Source organism: Copadichromis virginalis, linkage group LG20 (assembly GCF_057382275.1).
Source record: "Copadichromis virginalis isolate Kocher_CV1m ecotype Utaka linkage group LG20, C_Virginalis_male_GT1.1, whole genome shotgun sequence".
NCBI classification, from domain to species: Eukaryota; Metazoa; Chordata; class Actinopteri; order Cichliformes; family Cichlidae; genus Copadichromis; species Copadichromis virginalis.
Window position 1 is genome coordinate 24,731,370 of NC_140637.1, and position 24,999 is coordinate 24,756,368.

Below are 24,999 nucleotides of genomic sequence, written 5' to 3' on the forward strand. Positions count from 1 at the left end.
AGAATAGAATTTATTGTCATTGCACATGTCACAGGTACAAGGCAACGAAATGCAGTTTGCATCCATCAAGAAGTATATATTGTAATAGATGTATTACAATATATATTAGCAATAATATAGGTATGCAAGTATATTACAGAAATGGGTCTATTATGGTATGTATAATGTACACGGTATGAAGTTATGAATATGCTATAACTATAAGTATGTACAGGCTGTAGTGAGTACAAGCTATGAACAGGATATAAATATGAAAAACTATACAGAATATGAAATAAAAAAAACTATACAGAAGTATGAGATGTACAGCTATACAGAAATGTGAACTATGCAGGTTATAAACAGTTGTAGAATTAAAAATTATCATATTGTACAGAATGATGTGAGCTGCATCCACAGAAGAGAGGCCTGAGAGATGAAGACTCTGATTCCTTTTCAACATTAAAATTCTATAGGAACCACAAGTACACCTAATATTCCAAAATTAAAATCTGGATTTCAAAGCGAGTCAGTGAAGACAAGCAAATATGCTGTCTCTTTATAGTCCCTGTCATGACTCTCTCAGCAGCACTTTTGATCCATCAATATTAAACAATTATTGATGCAGCAGATTGAGATGAAACCTGGCCCAGAGGTACAGTAGGTGTCCCAGAGAAGGAATGTGTTGAAAGTTGGACCTCAACTATTAAGGATGATTTTTAATGAATTTTTGAAATAGACAAAATTGTAGTGTATTGACTGTATTGAACTGAACATAAGTTCCCTGCAATTTCTGAAGAATATTGTGGTGATGTGTGGGTGTTCATGTGCCAATGGGGTTTTGCCAGTAGGGGGCGCTGTATTTGAGAGGGCTCATGAATGCCTCTATAAAAGAAGACTGACTTGTGAATGAGATATAAAATGTTTGGAGCAGACGCTCGCGAAACACAAGTGGATGCTGTGTAATTATTCAAAGCTATACGAAGACAACACATGGTACCAGGAGTAAAAGTGGGAGAGCGGAAGCGATAGTAGCTCAAAGTTCTGTTTGAGATGGAAAGTTTGAAGCCTCCGGAAGGACTGAAACTGGTGGGGAATGTGGACAGCAACTGGCGGTGTTTTAAGCAGCAGTTTGAGCTGTACATGGCTGCCATGGGACTGGACTCTAAACCCGATGCCAGGAAAATTGCATTGCTGCTCACCGTAGCTGGTCCTCAAGCCATTGAAGTCTTCAACACGTTTGAGTTTGAGGAAGTTGGTGACAGGAATAAGTATGACAGAGTGGTTGAAAAGTTTGATGCACACTGTTCACCACAGAAGAACACAGTATATGAAAGGTATGTTTTCCGATCTCGGATGCAGCAACCAGAAGAGACTTTTGATTGCTTTGTGACTGATTTGAAGCTAAAGGCACAGTCATGTGATTTTGGAGAGCTGAAAGATTCTATGGTTCGTGATCAAATTGTGTATGGGATCCATGATAAACGGACTAGAGAACGGCTGCTCAGAGATTCCAAGTTAACTCTGGATGAAGCAGAAAGACTGTGTCATGCAAGTGAGTTAGCCCTGCAGCATGCAAAGACATTTAATGAGACGAGCGTCGCTGCAGTACATGATAGTGCAAGAATAGCTGTGGTTAAAAAGAAAATGAGGATGTCAGTGCATGTCAGTGCGAACATCAGCACTAAGGGAGTTACTTCGTGATTCCATGGAATTTAAATGGTCAGCGAGGCATGAACAAGAATGGAATGATTTGAAAACCACACTGACAACGCGCCCGGTGCTTGCCTATTATGATCCAACTAAGAGTCTGAAAATCTCGACAGATGCCTCAAAGGATGGGCTTGGAGCTGTTTTACTTCAGGCTGAAGAAGGGAGTTGGAAACCAGTTGCTTATGCTTCTAGATCCATGACTAAGTCTGAAGCTAGATATGCTCAGATTGAGAAAGAATGTCTCGGACTGGCATATCGTTAGCTTCATAGCATAAGTGCCTAAGTCATTTTTTGGTCAAATTGAGATTTTTGCCTAACTTTACTCCCCTACCACTGCTGCATCATCCTGTCCGTCTGCCTATGTCATTGGCCAATCACAACACTCATAAGAGTCAAAAAACATACTTGCCTAAGTCATTCATTTGACTTAGGCAGTTTTACCATTGGACTTAGGCAGTTTTGCTACAATCAATTTGACTTAGGCAGTTTTGATGTATGCAAAATGGCTGATAAGAAGAAGAGGTTGACCGCAAGTGAAGCCCTTGCTCTTCTTTTTGATTCATTTACATCTGGTAAAAGTTCATATTTTTTTAGTTTTTTGGTCACTAAATGTATTTTCATTCAATCAAAGAGGTTATGACCATGTTAAAAGATTACTTTTTTGTTGCAAACAAAGTATGATGGCTAGCTAACATTAGCGTTAGTAGTGTAGCATTAGCATAGTAATGTAGTACAAGCTAGCAGCTAGCTAACAGCAGCATGCTACCAGAGTAAATCTTTGGCAATTTCAAAGGCAATTTGAGCATTTTCAGCAAGTTTGCAAATTATATTATGTTTCAAACATTTGCTTTTTATTAGGAGGAGAGTCTAAGGACGGGGGACACCCTGGGTTCATTGTTAATTGTTAAATTGGACTTTATATTGACTGTGTTCAAATGACTGATACTGGTTGAACTCTATTGCCAGTAATATTCATGTAGCCCTTTGAGGCGACTGTTGTTGTGATTTTGGGCTATACAAAAATAAATTGATTTGATTTGATATTAATAGTACAAATTGATTTTTATTTTTTTTTACATAGCAGACATTTTGACTACACAAGTAGATTTAGATGTCATCTTGATTTACCATTTTAAGATACTCCAACAGCATTTTATTTTCTGTTGTATCATCAGGAAAGGAAGTTGATGTGAACTTAGAGGAGTTGGTGGATATAGATGAGGGAGAAGGAGGAAATTATGTTGATATGGGGCAACAGACTGATAAGCAGCCAGAGGAAGGAGAGGAAGATGAAGGAGAGGAAAAGAAAGGGGAAGGAGAGGAAGATGAAGGAGAAGAAAAGAAAGGGGAAGGAGAGGAAAAGGAAGGAGAAGGAGAGGAAGATGAAGGAGAGGAAAAGAAAGGGGAAGGAGACGAAGATGAAGGAGAAGAAAAGGAAGGGGAAGGAGAGGAAAAGGAAGGAGAAGGAGAGGAAGATGAAGGAGAGGAAAAGAAAGGGGAAGGAGACGAAGATGAAGGGGAGGAAGAGGAAGGAGGGGAGGTGGAAGCAGAGGAAGAGGAAGCCAGTCCAACCCCCAGCACTTCTGCTGTTCGTCACAAGCGTCCACTGCCCCATACGTGGAAGAAAAATGTCATCAAAGAAAAGCGTCTGAAGGGAGAGAATTACAAGAATACAATGGGACAGGAGAGACCACCAAAGGCCATGGGCCCACCATGCACATCACAGCACTGCTTCAAGTCAACGAAAAGAAGTTGTGAGCTACTGACTGAAGTTGAGAGAAGAGGAATCTTCAACAATTTCTGGTCCATGCCTTCCTGGGAGACACGCAAGGTGTATATCCAGACTGTTGTTGAAAATGTGCCCATAAAACAGAAGAAAGGTGGTGTTGATTCAAGGAGAACAACATCTCTGCTATACCACCTGCAACTCTCAGATAGATGCAAAATACCTGTGTGCAAAAATCTTTTCTGTTCCACACTTGGTATTGCCCTGAGAACCATTGGATCATGGTTAACTGCAGGCATGAAACCCAACACTCATACCCAGCCCAACCCCAAGATCAACAAGACTGGTCCTCATATGCCAATATCAGATGGAGACCAGGCCTTCCTGAAAGAGTGGCTCTCTGGAATACCTACAGTCCCATCCCATTACTGCCGCCAGGTTCCCTCTTATCAGAACAAGAAGTTCCTGGAGCCAGGAACAGTTTTGAGAGAGCTTCACAAGGAATACCAGAATGCTGCCAATGAGAATGGAAAGCGTGCTGTGAGTGAGACATACTTTCGGAAGGTTTTTGGAGAGCAGGATTACTCTGTGTTCATTCCAAAAAAAGACCAATGTGACATCTGTGTAAGCGCCAAGGTAGGAAATACAGATGAGGATGCTCTTGCTACACACTTGAGATTGAAGAGTCAGGCTCAAGCTGAAAAGGCTGCAGACAAAAATGAATCCAGTGACACACTTTCAGTGTGGACAATGGACCTTCAACGCATTCTTCTTTGCCCCCAGACAAAAGCAAGTACAATGTACTACAAAACTAAATTACAGATGCACAACTTTACCTGCTTCAACATGAACAACAGAGATGGGTACTGTTATGCTTGGGAAGAACATGAAGGCTCCCTCAGCAGTGAGGTTTTTGCACATCTGCAGTCCAACCACTTTGAGTCTGTCCTACAGGCCAACAGAAACATTGAGAAAGTCATTGTCTGGAGTGATGCCTGCGGGTATCAGAACCGGTGTGCTACCATCAGCAACGCCTACCTTTACCTGGCCATGAAGCATGGTGTCAGCATTGAGCAGAAATTTCTAGTTGCAGGCCACACACAGATGGAGTGTGACTCCATGCACAGTCTAATTGAACGGCGCATTGTGCAAGACGTTTACACTCCACGAGATTACGTTGTCATCTTTGAGGCTGCACGCATTAATCCATCCCCATACAGGGTGACTCAACTATACCACAATGACTTCATGAAGTTATCTGGCACCTATGTCACCAATATTCGACCCGGCAAAAAAGTTGGGGACCCCACAGTCCATGACCTCCGGGCTTTGCAGTACTTGACTGATGGACGGATCAGGTACAAGCTGGATTTTGAATCTGACTGGGAAGACCTGCCTCGGCGCATCAGCATACCCGACAACAAGCCATTCAAGTGGATCCCACTCTTTCCTGCTCAGTTGCCCATCACCCTGAGGAAATACAGTGACTTACAGTCAATGAAAAATGTACTACCAAGAGTGGCCCACAAGTACTATGATGATCTTCCTCATCAGTAGTATACATAGCCTACCAAATAGTACGCACGCACACACACACACACACACACACACACACACACACACCCGCACACGAAGAGAAAGAGAGAGAAGAGAGAGACAAACACACACAGACAGATACAAACACACATAGACACACGCACACCTCTTTTATGAGCCTACAGGCCTCCTCTGCAAATTAATGGGTGGGTGAGGTGAAGTGAGTAAGTCTCCTTACTCTAGCTGCCATTTTGTGATTAAAATTGAAAAGTTACAGTGTGTTATGGTTACATTATAGTATGTCATGTTCATTTTATAGTTTGAAGAAAAACTGCCTAAGTCATAGGCATAATCTGCCTAAGTCACTTTTATTAGACAAAAGAAATGATGTTGGGTTTTGTTCTTTTTCCATACTTTTCCTCACATATACTTAAATGTTCTGTGAAAATATCAATTAAAAATATGCATGTGATATTTAGAAAATTAGTTTTTTCTTGTTTTCCGAAAACACAAAAAAATGACTTGGGCAATTATGCTATCAAGCTAACAATATGGACTTGATATTTTTCACTGTTATGTTTATGGTCTTCCTACCTTTACAGTTGAGACAGATCATCGTCCTTTGGTGTCAATCATTAAGAAACATCTGAACGAGATGTCGCCGAGGATTCAACGTCTCATGATGAAACTGCAAAGGTACAGCTTTGACTTGATATACACACCAGGAAAGCATTTAGCTTTAGCGGATGCACTGTCGCGAGCATCAGAGGTGTGTCACGCAAGCTCCACTGAGAAAGAAGTAGACGATCATGTTAATATGATAGTGGAGTCTCTGCCAGTGTCTGACGCAAAGATAAAACAAGTATGTGAGGAGACAGCTGCAGACAGGGAGCTGCAAACGGTGATGGAAAATATCCAAGGAGACTGGCCCAAAGGGTCTTGTTCAAAGTATTATCATGTTAGATCGGAGCTCAATGTGGTAAATGGACTGCTGTTGAGAGGCAATAGGATTGTGATACCACATAGTCTGAGACAGCTGATACTTCAAAGAATACATGAGGGACATCTGGGAATAGAAAAGTGTAAAAGGAGAGCTAGAGACACTGTGTACTGGCCTGGCATTAATAAAGATATTGAGACCATGGTCGGAAAGTGTGAAACATGTAACAAGTTTCAGAGCAGACAGGCAAGAGAACCCATGATGATTCCTGAACTTCCTACAGCGCCTTGGAGGAAAGTCGGAACAGATTTATTTCATTTTAATGGGAAAGACTATCTGTTGGTGATAGATTATTACTCTAACTTTCCTGAGATTGCTCTGCTTACAAGTACAACTGCTAATAATGTGATCACACATGTGAAGTCTATCTTTTCCAGGCATGGAATACCTGAAACTGTCATTAGTGACAATGGTCCTTGCTATAAATGCAAAGAATGGCAGAATTTCGCAAGAGAATACGGCTTTAAACATGTCACATCAAGTCCTCAACATCCACAGGCAAATGGCAAGGCTGAAAAAGGAGTGCATATCATCAAGCAGCTTCTGAAGAAGGCTACAGACAGTCGATCAGATCCTTATTTAGCTCTGCTGAGCTACAGGACTGCTCCTCTTGACTGTGGTTTATCCCCTGCAGAATTGCTGATGAATCGTAAGCTACACACAACTTTGCCCTGCTATGCAGAAAGCAAGCAGAGTGAAGGAATTATAAAAAAACAAGAGCATCTGAAATGGAAACAAAAACTACAATACGACAAGGGAACAAGAGCACTTGGATTGCTTGCAAAGGATGATGTAGTGAGAATCCAAGATCAGAATGCATGGAGCAGGAAAGCCATTGTTCTTCAGGAAGCAGGTCCGAGATCATATGACGTAAGAACTGAAGAAGGTCATGTGTTCAGAAGGAACCGTCGTAACTTGCTGAAGACTAAAGAGACATTTCAGGAGGAACAATATGGTGAGGAAGATGAAAATGTTGATGTGTCACATGCAGAGACAGTGTCTGGTTTAAAACCACTGGATGGACATGAGCATGTGGAGAAAAGTGCAGTTGTTTCAGAACCTGTATTGAGGAGGTCAGAGCGTAAGGTCAAGAGACCAGTTAGGCTTAATCTGTAAAGCTATGACTGGATTTGTTTTTATCTTATATTCTGATGGTGTTGAGAGAAAAAAAAATTATTGTTGTAATACAAATATGTGTATATGTTGATTCGTGGGACCTATGTTGTCAGAGAAAAGGGGATGTGGTGATGTGTGGGTGTTCATGTGCCAATGGGGTTTTGCCAGTAGGGGGTGCTGTATTTGAGAGGGCTCATGAATGCCTCTATAAAAGAAGACTGACTTGTGAATGAGATATAAAATGTTTGGAGCAGACGCTCGCGAAACACAAGTGGATGCTGTGTAATTATTCAAAGCTATACGAAGACAACACAAATATTACAGTAAATCTGGCTGAAACTTGGCCCAGATGTACAGCAGGTTTCCCAGAGGAAGAATGTGTTGAAAGTTGGACCTCAACTACTATGGGTGATTTTTAATGAATTTCTGAAATTTCCATAATAGTAGTGCATTGGCTGTATTGAATTGCATATAAATGTCCTTTAATTTTTGAGTAATTTTACAGTAAATCTGGCTGAAACTTGGCACACAGGTACAGTAGGTGTCCCAGAGGAGGAATGTGTTGAAAGTTGGACCTCAACTATTAAGTTTATTTTGAGCTGCATACTGCCGCCAGCTGCATAGGAGACGCATTGCACCATTAAACCTAAATCGACAATTCATGTGCTACTACTTACGTCTGAGTAAAGGAGCAACCAATCACACAACTGGCTCCGCCCTGTCTCTCTTGATTGACAGACAAAGTCATTCTGCTGAAAAGTCGCATTATGAAATAAATAGACCATCGGGAAAAACGGGATTTTGAAATAAAGACTGACTTTGAAAAAAGGACATTTTGGAATATAAACGGCTGGAAATAAATAAAATGCCTCAGGAATAATCTGTTATTGTGAAAAATAATGACCATGAAATAATATTTCACAATAATAAGTACATTTATATAGCAGAATGTAATATATTTCACAATAATGAGCATTTTTTTCAAAATGTGTTCCATTATTTCACAATATCATTCTCACATTACATATCTGTGTCTTATTTATTCACATAGTTATTTATGTCATCTTGACCTATTTATTTAATTTTGAACACTTTGGTGCCGGTCCGCTATGGAACTCCAAACGACTCGCGGACCGGTACCGGTCCGAGGCCCGGGGGTTGGGGACCGCTGACTTAGACAACCTAAAAATGTTATTGTTGGGCTTTTTTCTGTGTTGTATTTGTTCGTGAGTAAATTGGTTTGGCTGAGATTAAAGTTATGAAATTAGATTAGAGAAAATAAAACTTTATTAATCCCCCGGGTGGTTTTTACAAAGCTGAATAAACATCAAACAGAAGTGTGAGATGGTCGAGAATTTACGTGTCCTGTTATATTTTAGAAGCAGACAGCTAAGTTTATTAAACTCCACCGAGACAGTAGAAGGCTAGACCGTCCAGTTTCCCCAGCCGTTTACTTCTGGCCTATCCGATCTTCTGAGCACCCAGCCCACATATTGCAAAGACCGGGTCCTCAGAAGGATGCAGCCCATGAATTTGGACACGACCAAAGTGATTACACAGCAGTCTTCCTGTTTCATATGTCAGCTGTGCCCTCTCTATTTTTGGTTTCCACGCCCCAAACAAAACGCGCATTAAGAGGCCTGTGTCTCAATCTCGCGGCCCATGTCACCTCTACTACACCCCGCATAATAACGTGAAGAAATATTTTTAAAAATTATTCACAAAAATGATTTAACATGAAGGCAATAGGCAGAGTGTTACAGGCATCGCACTAAAGAATGTAGCCTCATGGGCAGTGTAGTTCGTGCTGCAGGGAGAATGGACTGCCATACCCGTTATGTGTCTGTGAGTGAGCGAGGGAGGGAGAAAAAAGGAAAAGTACGAGCTGTACCCGAGCAGAAACGGGAGCTGGAAGCATGCAAATATAATAATAACCGCTGCAGCCAAAAAGAGTGCCTGACGAGCCCAGTTGTAAGTAAGCTATTAAGACTCGACTGTACACTGTGTTCGTGTTTTGCTCCCAGTTCCGTTGGAGCAGCCTTTCAACGCCTCTCTCTGTCTCTTGCTAGCAAAGTTGACCCAGACAACAAAGTAAAGCTAGTTTTCAGCTACAAGCCCGACATGAACCCGCCGTATTAGCCAGAGGTCCCTTTACTACGGTTCGGAGCCGTGGACCTGTTTTATATACATGTGGAATAGTTTTCTATACGAGATCACTGCAAAAAGTGCAGCCTTACCTAATGTCCACCCTACTGTTACTCATTTATATTAAGATTTTAAAATGTAGTCAGTATTGGTATGGCGAGTAACCTTCAGTAAAAGTCATAATTCACACAGCAATAGTACATTCATGTAGTTGTAAAAGGCATGCTAGTATTATAGGTAATCCAAAGTATTCAGAATTCATTACTGTCATTGAGTAACGTAACGGAATACATTACAAAATACATTCTGGGGCATGTAATCTGTAGTGGAATACATTTTAAAAGTAACCTTCCCAACAATGTGTGTGGGTAACGTTCACACAGTAATGACGGCCTCAGGTGATCAGGAGAAACTCACCTGGATTTCCTTTTTCCACAGCAGACTGAGAGCTGCAGGTGGAACTGAAGGAGGTCTCAGACAGAGGTTGTAACTTCAGTACACATACTACTGTTAAAGGACTGAATACACTCCCCATACCAGCATAGGCAAAAATACACATGTTCTGTACTAAAGTGCTGTAGTAGAATTTGAAGTACTGATTCAACTTCTTTACTCAAGTAAAAGTACTGAAATGTACTCGGAGAAAGAAAGTAAAAGAAGCTGTTTGCAGGATGTTTCTACTTTAGTTCAGAGCTCACTGAACCTTGTGCTATATTAATAGCTCCAGTAGATTTTCGTAGTGTGATCAGTTGACCTGCTGCTCTCTGTGGATGGACACACCTGAATCTAACCAGATGTGAGCAGATGTTTCATGAGTTGTCCTGATTTCATCCTCCACACTGACAGTACACAGTTTATGCTGTCTTTATATTAGACACTATACAACCATCATCAGCTAAGTCATCTGAATCTCTGCTACACATGTGTAGCAGCAGTCACACACTGTTCTTTACTTTAAACCATCACAGCAAACTAACCTGTTTATCCTGCACTAACGTGCTGACTAGTCCGCTTTTTTTCCACCACACAACACTGGCGCTCCATCTGTTGTAAGTCCACAGGTTTGTCCCAGGGCAGTTTCATGTCGGTTATACTTTGACATACGTTTTAAAAAATGTCTTTCCCTGTCGTTGTCCCTTGCATCGACTTAATGTTCAATATTTCCTCTCCACGGATGAAGATGGTCAGCTGTGCAATGTCCATCATGTCTATACTTTCATCCACAGCAAGAGAGTATGCAATAAAGTTTTTGCTTCTTTCACACAACTGTGTTCTTAAATCAGTGGCCATCTCACAAACCCGATCAATCGTATTTCTGCTCAGGCTCACATTTGCCAAAATCTGCGTTTTGTCTGGACACAAGACGTTGCACAGCTTCATCATGCAGCTCTTCAGAGTGGTACCAGGCTGATTTTGCTCCTCTGCTACAATAAAACTTGTTTTCACAACAGCTTCACTTTGTGATTTTGCTGTGGTGAAAAAAGTCTGCTGAAATGTCAGATTCTTCTTTAGCTCTTCTACTTTCTGTAGTTTCTGCTCTGCATATAGGTTTTCAGCTTATCCTGACGTTTTGTCTCGTAGTGCCGTCTTAAATTTAATTCCTTAATTACAGCCACATTAGCTCCACTACTAAGACACACGGGTTTACCAGCAATGTCTGTAAACATATATTCAGTCACCCACTGGCGCTGAAAGGCTCTGCTTTCAGAATCAACTTTTCTCTCCACCATTGAGAGCGGCTAGCTGCGCAATAACAGAAGTTTGACTTGATTGACGCGGGAATGTTCTCAGTTAGCCTGGACACATGTGCAGTGTTTATACCGTTATGGAAAAAAACAACAACAAAAAAAAAAAAACATCAGCCCATAAAAACGAAAAATCACCATCTGTATGCCCGGTATGCCCGATGGCCATGCAGTTTGGTCCAAAAGTAAACTTGTCAAAAAGCCCGTGACATGCAGCTGCTGCCAGGACCTGATGATTTAAGAAGCATGTTGTATCCTTTCATGTAAACGCCTGCTATTTTTGGACTGAGACAAATACTAGCGTAATGTTAGCTACAACTAAGCAGTAGTTTCGCGTTCTATTGAGTTCATGTCCAGAGAAAGAGTGTAGCCACATTTACCCATAATGAAATTCTTTGGCTCGTGCTCCTCACCTTTACATGAACATGTAGAGAGTGTGCTGTTATATTAAGAAGGGAATAGCAGAAAATAGCAGTAATAATAATAATGATAAAAGAGAAAAAGAAAGAAAAAATTCTCTAAATATTTAAAAGTTAGGGCAAGTTGGTATTTACATGTTGTGCAAAACTTGTGCAATAAGCATTTAAGTGACAGTGTCTAGAGTCCTGTAGTTGTAGTGAGTGTGTAATGGTGCGTGCAGAACGTCAGCAGCTCAAAAGCCTGGTGGCTTGTGGGTAGAAACTGTCTCTGTGTCTGCTAGCGCTGGTCTGAATGCTCCTGAACTGCCTGCCGGACGGCAGGAGTGAGAAAAGTCTGTGGCTGGGATCGGAGAGGATGCGCATAGTCTTCCTCATGCAGCGCTGTCTGTAGAGATCCTGCATGGCTGTGCTGTCCTCACCACCCTCTGCAGAGCTTTGTGGTCCAGAGCATTACAGCTGCCGTACCAGGTGGTGATGCAGCCAGTCAGAATAGTATGAAGCATGAACTATGAAGCAAAGTTACAAACAATTTTTAGGAAAATGTGTCTTCTTTCTTAAACAAAAGTTTAATAAGACAGGGAAGGACTTGGAGATTTAGCCACTGAGATTAATACGTTATTGAGCAAAATTGTGATGGAGTAAATCATTTGTTACACTACTCGGTACATTACTTTTGCTCCATAAATTGACCTGAAACACATTCACATAATTACCAGTTCTGCTGTTCTACACACCAACATATATCCCTATCAAAGTCAGAACACACATGTGATCTTTCATATGTATGAACACAAATCCAACAACACAAAGCAAAGATGCTTTGGAGTGCATTACACACAACATTGAATATGATAGTTTAATTTGGGGCTTCATACTAAGTGATGCTGTTGAGCTGACCTCCTCTCCTTCTCTGCTGCTGCAGTGGGTATGTGGACATGTCCCACATGCGATAAGAAATATCTGACAGAGTACATGCTGCAGAAGCACGTCCACCTGACCCACGAAAAGGTAGAGGCCCAGTCGTGTCACCTCTGCGGGACAAAGGTGTCCACTCGCGCTTCTATGAACCGACACCTGCGACGCAAACATCCCGAGGAAACAACCCATATTACAGCACCCTAAAGGCAGACTCGACCTGAAATGCTGTCCTTCTCTTATATGCCTACAGGTGGTGTCTGTGAGAATCGACGAGTTTGATGATCTTCAGGAAAATTTGTCAATGAATGATTCATCTATCAGCATTGTGCAGGTTAGAATAAAATTCTGGATTTCTGACACCACAGACCAAAAACGATTCATTGTATTTGGTCTAGACCAGGCCTCCATCCATTGTCTTCAGATGGTCCAAAATGCAGCTGCTCGCCTGCTAACTGGTATCAAACGGAGAGCGTATAACCCTAGTTTTAGCTTCTTTACACTGGCTTCCTGTCTCCTACAGGATCCAATTTAAACTTTTACTTTTTGTTTTTAAGTCGCTTAATGCCCGAGCGCCTTCTTACCTGCCTGAGCTCCTCTCTGTTTATGCTCCAGGAAAAACCATGAGGACTAGCTCAAAATGAATGCTGTCCATCCCACAGACTTGTCTCCAATCTCGTGGTGATAGATCCTTCTCTGTGACAGGTCCCAGACTCTGGAATAGTCTCCCCCTAAATATTAGATCTGCACAAACACTTGAGCAATTTAAATCACTACTTTTATGCCCTGGCTTTTAACACATATGACCCAAGCATTCTGGTCTTATTTTAAATAGTTTTAGTTATTGTCCTATTATTGTTTTATATTGTTATTATTGTATTACATTCATGCTTTTTAATGCCATTTTTATATTGTTAAGCACTTTGTGCAGCATCGGCTGTTTGAAATGTGCTGTATAAATAGATTTGACCTTGACCTTTGACCTTATTGACAAGCAAGGTGGTTTTAGGGAGGTGTAGCTATGGAAACACTGACAAACAACAAGAAACCATACTGGATTAAGTATGTCTGTGGTGTCAGCTGCCTTAAAATCTGCATTTTTCTGTACACTAAAGATGTTTCACTTCCTTCTGCAGCCCTCTCTGACCATGGAAAAAGACGGGATGTGTCAGGAGCAGCCCAGTCGACCTTCCCGACACCCCAAGAAGAAGCAGAGAAGCTCAGCTGAGCCGGAGCTCTCTGAGTCCGATGAATACGTTGATTTTGCTGAACCAAGGCATTGTCGGTGATAAGACTGAGATGAGCTCTGCTGTACAGAGCATCCAGCAGGTACAGTGGGGCAAAAAAGTATTTAGTCAGCCACCGATTGTGCAAGTTCCCCCACTTAAAATGATGACAGAGGTCAGTAATTTGCACCAGAGGTACACTTCAACTGTGAGAGACAGAATGTGAAAAAAAAAATCCATGAATTCACATGGTAGGATTTGTAAAGAATTTATTCGTAAATCAGGGTGGAAAATAAGTATTTGGTCAATAACAAAAATACAACTCAATAATTTGTAACATAACCTTTGTTGGCAATAACAGAGGTCAAACGTTTACTATAGGTCTTTACCAGGTTTGCACACACAGTAGCTGGTATTTTGGCCCATTCCTCCATGCAGATCTTCTCGAGAGCAGTGATGTTTTGGGGCTGTCGCCGAGCAACACGGACTTTCAACTCCCGCCACAGATTTTCTATGGGGTTGAGGTCTGGAGACTGGCTAGGCCACTCCAGGACTTTCAAATGCTTCTTACGGAGCCACTCCTTTGTTGCCCGGGCGGTGTGTTTTGGATCATTGTCATGTTGGAAGACCCAGCCTCGTTTCATCTTCAAAGTTCTCACTGATGGAAGGAGGTTTTGGCTCAAAATCTCACGATACATGGCCCCATTCATTCTGTCCTTAACACGGATCAGTCGTCCTGTCCCCTTGGCAGAAAAACAGCCCCATAGCATGATGTTTCCACCCCCATGCTTCACAGTAGGTATGGTGTTCTTGGGATGCAACTCAGTATTCTTCTTCCTCCAAACACGACGAGTTGAGTTTATACCACAAAGTTCTACTTTGGTTTCATCTGACCACATGACATTCTCCCAATCCTCTGCTGTATCATCCATGTGCTCTCTGGCAAACTTCAGACGGGCCTGGACATGCACTGGCTTCAGCAGCGGAACACGTCTGGCACTGCGGGATTTGATTCCCTGCCGTTGTAGTGTGTTACTGATGGTGACCTTTGTTACTTTGGTCCCAGCTCTCTGCAGGTCATTCACCAGGTCCCCCCGTGTGGTTCTGGGATCTTTGCTCACCGTTCTCATGATCATTTTGACCCCACGGGATGAGATCTTGCGTGGAGCCCCAGATCGAGGGAGATTATCAGTGGTCTTGTATGTCTTCCATTTTCTGATGATTGCTCCCACAGTTGATCTTTTCACACCAAGCTGCTTGCCTATTGTAGATTCACTCTTCCCAGTCTGGTGCAGGTCTACAATACTTTTCCTGGTGTCCTTCGAAAGCTCTTTGGTCTTGGCCATGGCGGAGTTTGGAGTGTGACTGTTTGAGGCTGTGGACAGGTGTCTTTTATACAGATGATGAGTTCAAACAGGTGCCATTCATACAGGTAACGAGTGGGGGGCAGAAAAGCTTCTTACAGAAGACGTTACAGGTCTGTGAGAGCCAGAGATTTTCCTTGTTTGAGGTGACCAAATACTTATTTTCCACCCTAATTTATGAATAAATTCTTTACAAATCCTACCATGTGGATTCATGGATATTTTTTTTCACATTCTGTCTCTCACAGTTGAAGTGTACCTCTGGTGCAAATTACTGACCTCTGTCATCATTTTAAGTGGGGGAACTTGCACAATCGGTGGCTGACTAAATACTCTTTTGCCCCACTGTACATGTGCACATTTCCCCCAGAAGATTCTGCTTTGTTGCTACAATAACGTGTCCAACTTCTTTCCCCCCGAACACCACGATAAGTGGATAAAGGCAGGCGGCCTGATTAAAAAGGAAAACACAGACTGAAGTTTTTCTCCCTGAAGAGCCCTTAAGTCACCCACAGCGGCTGGCTCGACATTGCCGATGAAAGGCTGAATAAATCTGGATTTGCACTTGTTTTGTTGATTATTTGATATGAAGTCATCATTTAATAACTGTGGCAGTTGTCTAATAAAGTTTTTTTGAATGGGCTATAATGTTACATAACCTAATAAATTGCTGACTTTGGTAATTGTTGACCTAGTAGTTATGACTTCATTGGGAATTGTAGGATAAAATGTGGATCTGTTGAGTAAAGCAGGTGTAAAATACACACAGTCAAACCACAAAATGATTACATTTATAATATCAAATTGTTTTCCTACTGTTAAGACAGTGTTATGAAATTACACAAATGCAGTGCAACGCTTGAAGCCACAATTGACAGCTAAGGCTTTGTGATTACAGATGTGCTCAAACACATTAGACCTTTAACAATTTTAATAATATAACTATACAAAGTGGCATGATGCTTAAATAGTTTGATTTAAAAATGTGAAATAAGACATATTTTCTAATTGTATTTATTTTTCAGATGTGTTTACTACATTATTTCTGTCTGGGCCACTTGAGTCAATATAAGACTGTTTTTCCAGCTGCAGTAATTTATATTTGGCCTCTGTTCTGGAACTTTTCTAACATGTACAGTATGGAAAGCCAAGAGGGCGGGAGAGCGGCAGCATCATTAACAACACTTTCCTTCCTGTTAAAAGGGAGTTTTTCCTTCCCGCTGTCACAGAGTGCTTGATCACTGGCTGGTGTCTAATTGTTGGGGTTTTCTCTGCATTATTGTAAAGTCTTTACAATATAAATCACCTTGAAGTGACCGTTGTCATTTGGTGCTATGTGAATGCAATAAAATTCAGTTCAGTTCAGTCAGCTGGTCTGCCAGGATCGCTGGCTGAGCTTGACTCACGGCCTCAGCCAGCTACTGTTCCTTACAAACTTAGATTATAACAACAGTGTTGTGCTTTGGCACCAGATGAGCTGCTTTCATCATCGAGTTGCAATTGATTTCATTGTTGCCGTTTCAGGTGGTGGTTCTGACCGACCCCAGTGCTCCATCAGCCTCCTCCCCCAATAGCTCAGTGGGACTGGCCAACATCACAGTCACGCCCATCACCAGCCACGCCCCTGCCCAGTTTACCAGCCTGCAGCCTGTCGCCGTGGGCCACCTGACAGCCAGCGACCGGCCCCTCACACTGGACAACTCCATCCTCACGGTCACCTTTGACACAGTCAGTGGCTCCGCTATGCTGCACAACCGGTCTGCAGAACTCATCCCAGAGACTGTAGGTTCTGCTGGAAGCAGGACACCCCAGTCCGTCGCCCATTTCATCAACTTCGCCACTCTGGTCAACCCCATGGGCCACCAGCTAGAGGCCCCGACTCTGGCATGGAGGCCTGTACCTGCAGCTGAGGGCAGCCAGGTCACTCCAGTGGTGGAGGGTGCACATGGGGAGAGTCAGGAGGCCCAGATCCAGGCCGGCCCAGCCAGAGCCAGCCAGCCACCCCTCAGCAGCAAAGCAGTTCTGCGCAACAGATACTCAGCTACTGAGCAGACACTAGGGGTGCAGGTCACCTCACACAGATACTGTTACATAGTAGAGTAGATTTTTAACAAACTGTACAAAGTTGTGATCACTGTCACCCAGATGCCTCTCCAGCCCAATGGAAGCAAATGGTATTGTAATATTTTTTAATAGTAAAACGGAAAACAAATTGACAGTTAGTGAATCTGTTTTTGAGAAAATAAAGAAAAAAAATGTGCATTTAGCCACAATCACTGACGTCTGAAACCAAAGCAACGGTTGAATATTCTAACGCCTTACCAGCCTTGGGGGGGAAAAATGCATGTTTTCAAGATAAGCCTGCTGCTTGAACAATGAGATGTGGAAATGCACCAACATGAAAAGCAGATGAACTTTGTGACAAATAAAGTGAAAATACGTTGACCACATTATAATAACACGTGGTATTTGGTGTATTCCCTAAAACAGCTGAGTGGTGAACATGATTTTTGAATGCTGTAAACTGTAATTATTGTCAAACTGTCTGAAATAAATATTGGCAGCCATTTTTAAAAATGATATTTTTAAAGAAAATTCATCAGGTCGTCGTCCTTTTTGTATGTTGTCAGTTGTGACTGCAGCTGCAGACAGCCTGATGGCTGGGCCTTTGCCCATGTGGCCTGGCCAAGTGCAGCCTAAAAAAAGCTATATGGGCACACCCTCCTGCAGGCCCATTTATTGTGGGCAGTCTAAGGCACACCTGTGCAATAGTCATGCTGTCTAATCAGCACCTTAATATGCCACACTTGTGAGGTGGGATGCAAAGGAGAAGTACTCACTGACAGAGATTTAGACTGATTTGAGAGTAATGGGTGTTTTGTGCATGTAGAAAATGTTTCATATCTTTGAGTTCAGCTCATGAAAAATGGGAGCAAAAACCAAAGTGTTGCATTTATATTTTTGTTCAGTGTTTCTACACTTACACAACACATTTTGACACTCTGTTGAATGCTTTTATTTTCAAACTTGGCAATCCAGGAAGCCAAATGAAAAAGTTTAGATTTTATTTGAAGAACAGAGTCAGCGTCTAACGAATCAGAAGGTTTTTAGCCCATGAAGCAGTTCAGCAAACATGTAAAGCACCAAAAATGCACTTTAGGTAAATAACTAATTAATGATGAAAGACTCGCTCTAGTTTCCTTAATTTAATTTAATTTAATTTAATGTAATATAATTCAGCCAGAGAGGAAGCAGAAATCATGAGCCTGAATACTTTATGCAAAACACTCGTGGAGGGGTGTACAGAAACCAAACAGCCAACGGTATCAACTACGTGAAAATGGCGCCATCTCGTGGCCCCTTTTGTCACTATAATACCTTCAAAACTGTAAAAAAAAAAAATGCTTCACCTGTAAAAGTTTCAAAGTGACGTTTTTTCACCAGCAGAACTTGAGCAGCTTCAATCGATGACGTCACCGAAGAGTCAGAACGCAAAACTACAAAGTTAACGTGTGACGTCATTATATTTGAATAGTTGGTAGAGAAATATCAGTTAACAGTTGGCAGCGTTCCTCGCAGCATTCAGTGGCGATTAGTCTACATTTACTCCGCGTTTTTAAAGAGCTAAAAGATTTCACAGCATTTTAAGGACTGTGTCATAACTCTGGATAAGTTTGAATCCGTAAAGTTTGAGAGCTGTACTGCTTTAGTTTCCTCCAGATTGTGTATCATCCCAGAAGAATGGACAGAGGAGACGGACTAAACATCCCGATTCAAAGTAAGTGCGTGATAGGTTGGAAGACTTCTGTTATTCCCCATAGGCAGTATCAAAAAGCTATATAGCTGTTATTCATAGGGTTCACAACAAAGCAAAGGTGTACAGTTAATAATTAATTCATATTAGGTGCCATAAGCATAAAAACGATGTAAATACGATAAGAAAATTGTTATTATTTTTTTCATGTTGCATTAATGGTTGTCATTTTATTAGTCCATTACTAATCGCCTTTCTGGGATCAAGACCATCACAGACTACAGGACCACCAAACCCTCCCCCGCATCCTCTGATGTCTCCTTCCTCAACGAGCTCAACAACTTTTATGCTCGTTTTGAGCGAGGGAACCCCACAACCACAACCAAAGCAGACATGACGCCAGACCACCAACCTATGACTCTCTCCCCCACCGATGTAGGAGCGGTGCTGAGTAGGATCAATGTCCACAAGGCTGCAGGCCCTGATGGCATCCCCGGGCGTGTTCTCAGAGCGTGTTCTGGGGAGCTTGCAGGAGTGCTCACAGACATATTCAATCTGTCCTTGGCCCACGCTGTGGTACCGGCCTGCTTCAAATCCACCTCCATCGTCCCGATACCCAAAAACTCCAACCCATCTTGCCTCAATGATTACCGCCCAGTAGCACTCACCCCCATCATCACTAAGTGCTTAGAGCGACTGGTCCTAGCACACTTCAAATCCTGTCTCCCCCCCACCCTGGACCCCCACCAATTCGCATACCGCCGGAACAGGAGCACAGAGGATGCAGTCTCCATCGCAATGCACTCTGTCCTCTCACACCTGGACAACAACAACACCTACGCCAGAATGCTGTTTAGACTTCAGTTCAGCATTCAATACAATCCACCCCTCACAACTCATCAGGAAACTGACAGACCTTGGCATCAGTTCCCTCATCTGCAAATGGTTACTGGACTTCCTGACCAACCGCCCCCAACATGTCCGGCTGGATAACCGCTGCTCATCTACCATCACAATGAACACCGGTGTACCACAAGGCTGTGTGATGAGCCCTTTCCTCTACTCCCTCTTCACCCACGACTGCAGACCTGCTGATGGTTCCAACACCATCATTAAGTTTGCAGATGACACCACGGTGATTGGCCTCATCAGTGACAACGATGAGGCCGCCTACAGAGAGGAGGTGGATCGTCTGGCTGAGTGGTGCGACAGAAACAACCTGCTGCTTAACACCGAGAAGACCAAGGAGCTCATCGTGGACTACAGGAGGAATGCTGACCCACATCCACCCATCCACATTAAGGGGACGGCTGTGGAGCGTGTGAGCAGCTTCAAGTTCCTGGGAGTCCACATCTCCGAGGATCTCACCTGGACGACCAACTGCTCCAAGCTGGTCAAGAAGGCTCACCAGCGCCTCTTCTTCTTGAGGACTCTGAGGAAGAACCACCTGTCCTCAGACATCCTGGTGAACTTCTATCGCTGCACCATCGAGAGCATCCTGACCAACTGTATAACAGTCTGGTACGGGAACTGCTCTGCCTCGGACCGGAAGGCGTTGCAGAGGGTCGTGAAAACTGCCCAGCGCATCGCCGGAGCACCACTTCCTGCCATAAAAGACATCTACAGGAAGCGGTGTCTGAAAAGGGCTGGGAAAATCATCAAAGACCCCAGTCACCCATCACATGGACTCTTCACCCTCCTGCCCTCTGGGAGGCGCCACAGGAGCCTCCGGACTAAGACCACCAGGTACCGGAACAGCTTCTTCCCCACAGCTGTCAGACTCCTGAACTCTGCCTCCTGACATCTGACCCACGTTAAACTCATGGACTGAACATACACACACCCACAATGGACAACTGTACCCTCAAACACAATAATAACATGGACTGAACCACCACTCACAACCACTAGCACTTTATATAGCCTCTGTAGGAATTATATCTCACTTATCTTAACTGCACTACTGTATAGCTCTGTGTAAATAATCATTCTGTACATTCGATAATCTTTAATCCTACAACTGTTTACAACTTGCATAGTTCCCATTTCTGTATAGCTGTATATCCCAGATTCTGTAAAGTTATTTATTTCATATTCTGTATAGTTTTTCATATTTATATCCTGTTCATATCCTGTACATAGCTTGTACTCACTACAGCCTGTACATACTTATAGTTATAGAATATTCACAACATACTTCATACCGTGTACATTATAACATACCATAATAGACCCATTTCTGTAATATACTCACATATCTATATTATTGCTAATATATATTGTAATATATCTATATCACTAAAGCACTTCTGGATGGATGCAAACTGCATTTCGTTGCCCTGTACCTGTGCATGTGCAATGACAATAAAGTTGAATTCTATTCTATTCTATTCTAATTGTTAGTGACTCCATCCTCCACCGCGCGCTCTCATCCGGTCCGTGAGTCGTTTGGTACCGGGCCGCGAGAGTTGAGGCTGTGAAATTTATGGTTTTCAGGGTTTTTATCTGTTTTCCTGGGTCTTTTCCCCTGGTGTAGTTGTTTTATTTTGAAATAACTATTTACGCGTTACCATAGCGACCAGAGAGCATTAAGGCGCAGAGAGGATCGGACGTTACTCTCAATGTTGTTGGTGCATTTCAGGAGGACGCTGCTAATAAAGTTATATATTATTATATATTATATTTACAAAATACCACAGTTTTTGTCTTGGTCGTATCATTTTTATTTTGTTGTATTTATCCGCCACACCTTAAAGGTGACAAACTGGTTTTAGGATGGGGACCGCTGCTGTACAGTACAGAATGCGTTTAGCTTGTCGAATTTACACACATCTTCAATCGCTAGCAGTGTGACTCTGTGCTGTACTGTATGTTGTAAGTTTTCTCCCCATCAAACACAACAATGCCGACGAAACGTTTTGCACCGTCAGAGGCTCCTGCGGCTGCCTTTGGTTTCATTCTATAATAGGGGAGACCGGGGATAGTTGTAACATTTTTCACATTTCTGTCTGTAAATTGGAGCTCTTTTAAGGTAGTGGATTCAAAATGTAATGCAAAGTATTTACATGTCTCGGCTATTAAATAGTGCAGCTATTTTCTCTGCAGCACAATTACCCATTGCATGGTATGGTCTCAAACACAAAGAGTGAAATGTTACAATTAACCCCATAGTCTGGGTTAGTTGTAACATATCCTGGGGTGAAATGTAACACAATGAAATAAGGGTACTGACAAAATATTAATATGTAATCTTTGTTTATTCAACACATGAATGCACTTAGAGCCATTAATGTAGCTATGTGTGTGTGTGACAGAATGCAGAAATCTAGCTTTTGAACATATTCCAACCCCCCAAAAAAGACAAGTTATGGAATTTTCTGCAACTGAATATTTCATTAATTTTGGTTGGTCTTCCTTGAGTTTGGCCTCATTGGCTCAGTGGGCATTATAACCTACAACTCTTGCACCAATTTTGAACATAACAATGAAGCTTAAAAAATGTAGTTGTTCACCAGCATCGAAATTCCATTACTTTTTTTCATGGCTTACCTTGGTGTGGTTTGCAAAGTGCTTCAGAAAGATGAGGAAATCTGTTTCTTGCACCCATCCTGATTTATTTCCACTACCAGTACTTCCTACTGGTCCATCTCTGACACAGTGGTCTGCATAATGTGTGTGTGGGAACACAAACAGTGGAGGAATTGTGTTGCCAATGGCATTAACCGCATATACAAATGTGACCAGTGAACCTCTCTCTGCTGATGTCGTTGCCCCAACTTGTTTAATATAAGTTAAAGTAATAGTGTGGTAAGTTGTAACATCTGCGTTATTGTTACAAATAACCCAGACTCCTATAGCCATGAACTAGCTAACATTACAGCCAACGGCTAAAACATTAGCACTAAAGACCTACACAGAATATATCCCCATAGACATACAAATAACACAATTTAAGTTTGATGAGTTTAACTGAAAAGCAGATAATGCTATTAGAAATTGAAATAAAGTAGAAAAACTTACTTTTTGGCATACAAATTACTTTTTTTCGTGTTAAATTGTCTGTGTTTGACAAAATGTGCTGATTTTTCACATGTGATAGCAGAACTGAATTGGGCATGCACAGGATGAATCACATCATTTGAAACTTAGCCCTGATTGGAGAAATTGGAAGTGTTACAACTGACCCACGTTACAACTATCCCCGGTCTCCCCTACTGGACTTATGTTTCTACAAAGGTTTGAAAATGTTCGTGCCTGTCTGAGAAAAGTGTATAAAGTGTGTAGTGAGAGATTTTCCAGCCTTAAAACATCTATAATAATTGTAAAAAATAAAGCTGGCTACTTCTGATTTCACCTGTCGCGGGTTATTGTTAGAACATAACTCCCGCGATAAACGAGGGACCGCTGTAAACTACTGCATGAGAGACAACGAAATATCACTTTCGTGATTCTTTCCCCCGTGTTTTCAGGGGTGTGACAAGCGTGTGGTCTCTCTTTGCAGTTTTTCTCGTGGATTATCTGACAGTTTGTTACTACACATGAAAGTTTCTGAAGTTTTAAGGCCTCAGTCACACAAAGCCCAGAGGCTGCTCTGAGCCCTGAAAACATCTGTGTGGTACTGTGTATTTCCTGGTGCACTGGGAATACACATGTCTCTTTATAAAAATGATTTAGACTTTGCACTTAATTATAACAAAATCCTAATAATTGAATTTAATAGTGCATTACAACTGTGAGTGAGGGCTGAGGAAAACTGACATGAGGACATTTACACGTTGCTGCTCATCGACTGAAGCCTTTTTTACTTGAAGGAACAATCACACTGTAATAAGTTTAGTGGGCGTATATTTGTATGTTCCCTAAGTAGTTATTTTGCATAAATTGGAATTTGTGGACAGTTTTCTCATCATATGAATGATAACAATAATATATTTCCCTGTTTGTTGTTGTAGGGGTACCCGTCGATGAACTGATTTTGGAACTGCAACAGCGTCCGGATTTTGAAGCGATTCGGCCGATGGTCCGCTGGCTTGAGTACGGTGTGTTGAGCGGCCTCTTAACTGAGCAAAACCTCCGTGTTCTGGGCCAAGTTATTCATCAAGTGCAACGAAATGATGAGGAGGAGGACAGAGTTCAGGACAATGATCAAGAGGCTGATAACGAAGAGGAGGAACAGGCTGATGTTCCAGTAGCGGGGATAGAAATAAATCCACCTCAAGTAGAAGGACCCTGGGTCCATAACAGAGAAGAAATCCCAGCAGGAGAAATTGAAATACACCCGGCCCAGCAAGCAGAAGATCCCATTGCTGAAGAAATGGAGAACTGGTTCTGGGATGATGAGGAGGATGAGAGCGACAACGAAAGTGACCCTGAGAGTGGTCCTGACAGTGACAGCGACCACAGTGACACTGATAGCAACAACAATGATGGGAATGACGATGATGATGGCGGAGACAATGTTCAGGATGCCCCTGTGCCACTGCCCCCCAGCCCAGTACCGGGAGGTTCAAGGAGGAGACCAAGGGAGGAGGATGATGATGAAGAAGAAGATGGGGCACCTAGAAAACAACTAAAACTCTGAATTTTGCTCCTGGACATCTAGCAAACCCTTCAGAGGATTCAAAGATGTACATTTCAGTGGCAGCTAAATCTGTGAGTCGTCTGCATAACAATGAAATGAGATGCCATATTTTTTTAAAAAAAAACTGAACCCATAGGGAGCATATAAATTGAAAAGAGAACTGGGCCAAGAATGGACCCCTAGGGGACCCCACAAGCGAGTGAGGTTTTTGAGGATTATACAGGGAGTGCAGAATTATTAGGCAAGTTGTATTTTTGAGGAATAATGTTATTATTGAACAACAACCATGTTCTCAATAAACCCAAAAAACTCATTAATATCAAAGCTGAATGTTTTTGGAAGTAGTTTTTAGTTTGTTTTTAGTTTTAGCTATTTTAGGGGGATATCTGTGTGTGCAGGTGACTATTACTGTGCATAATTATTAGGCAACTTAACAAAAAACAAATATATACCCATTTCAATTATTTATTTTTACCAGTGAAACCAATATAACATCTCCACATTCACAAATATACATTTCTGACATTCAAAAACAAAACAAAAACAAATCAGCGACCAATATAGCCACCTTTCTTTGCAAGGACACTCAAAAGCCTGCCATCCATGGATTCTGTCAGTGTTTTGATCTGTTCACCATCAACATTGCGTGCAGCAGCAACCACAGCCTCCCAGACACTGTTCAGAGAGGTGTACTGTTTTCCCTCCTTGTAAATCTCACATTTGATGATGGACCACAGGTTCTCAATGGGGTTCAGATCAGGTGAACAAGGTGGCCATGTC

At 42.1% G+C, this 24,999-nt stretch overlaps 1 protein-coding gene and 1 pseudogene across 2 annotated transcripts; both read left to right on the plus strand.

Moving 5' to 3' along the window:
* The first annotated feature begins 1,973 nt into the window (after positions 1-1,973).
* LOC146684883 (uncharacterized) lies at positions 1,974-4,975 on the plus strand. Its single transcript, XM_085444663.1, has 2 exons — positions 1,974-2,264; positions 2,868-4,975. The coding sequence occupies exons 1-2, from the start codon at positions 2,195-2,197 to the stop codon at positions 4,973-4,975; spliced, it is 2,178 nt and encodes a 725-aa protein (XP_085300789.1). The 5' UTR covers positions 1,974-2,194.
* A 7,544-nt stretch (positions 4,976-12,519) lies between these two features.
* LOC146684884 (PR domain zinc finger protein 15-like) lies at positions 12,520-17,083 on the plus strand (annotated as a pseudogene). Its single transcript, XR_014917276.1, has 4 exons — positions 12,520-12,524; positions 12,562-12,628; positions 13,431-13,623; positions 16,409-17,083. The product of XR_014917276.1 is annotated as a PR domain zinc finger protein 15-like (transcript).
* The last annotated feature ends 7,916 nt before the right edge of the window (positions 17,084-24,999 follow it).

What these genes read in the sequence shown, in the direction of transcription:
- LOC146684883 (XM_085444663.1), top strand. Translation starts at nt 2,195, where the DNA reads ATGGCTGATAAGAAGAAGAGGTTGACCGCAAGTGAAGCCCTTGCTCTT. An exon ending in TTTTGATTCATTTACATCTG is followed by an intron (nt 2,265 to 2,867) that starts GTAAAAGTTCAT and finishes TTGTATCATCAG; the next exon opens with GAAAGGAAGTTGATGTGAAC.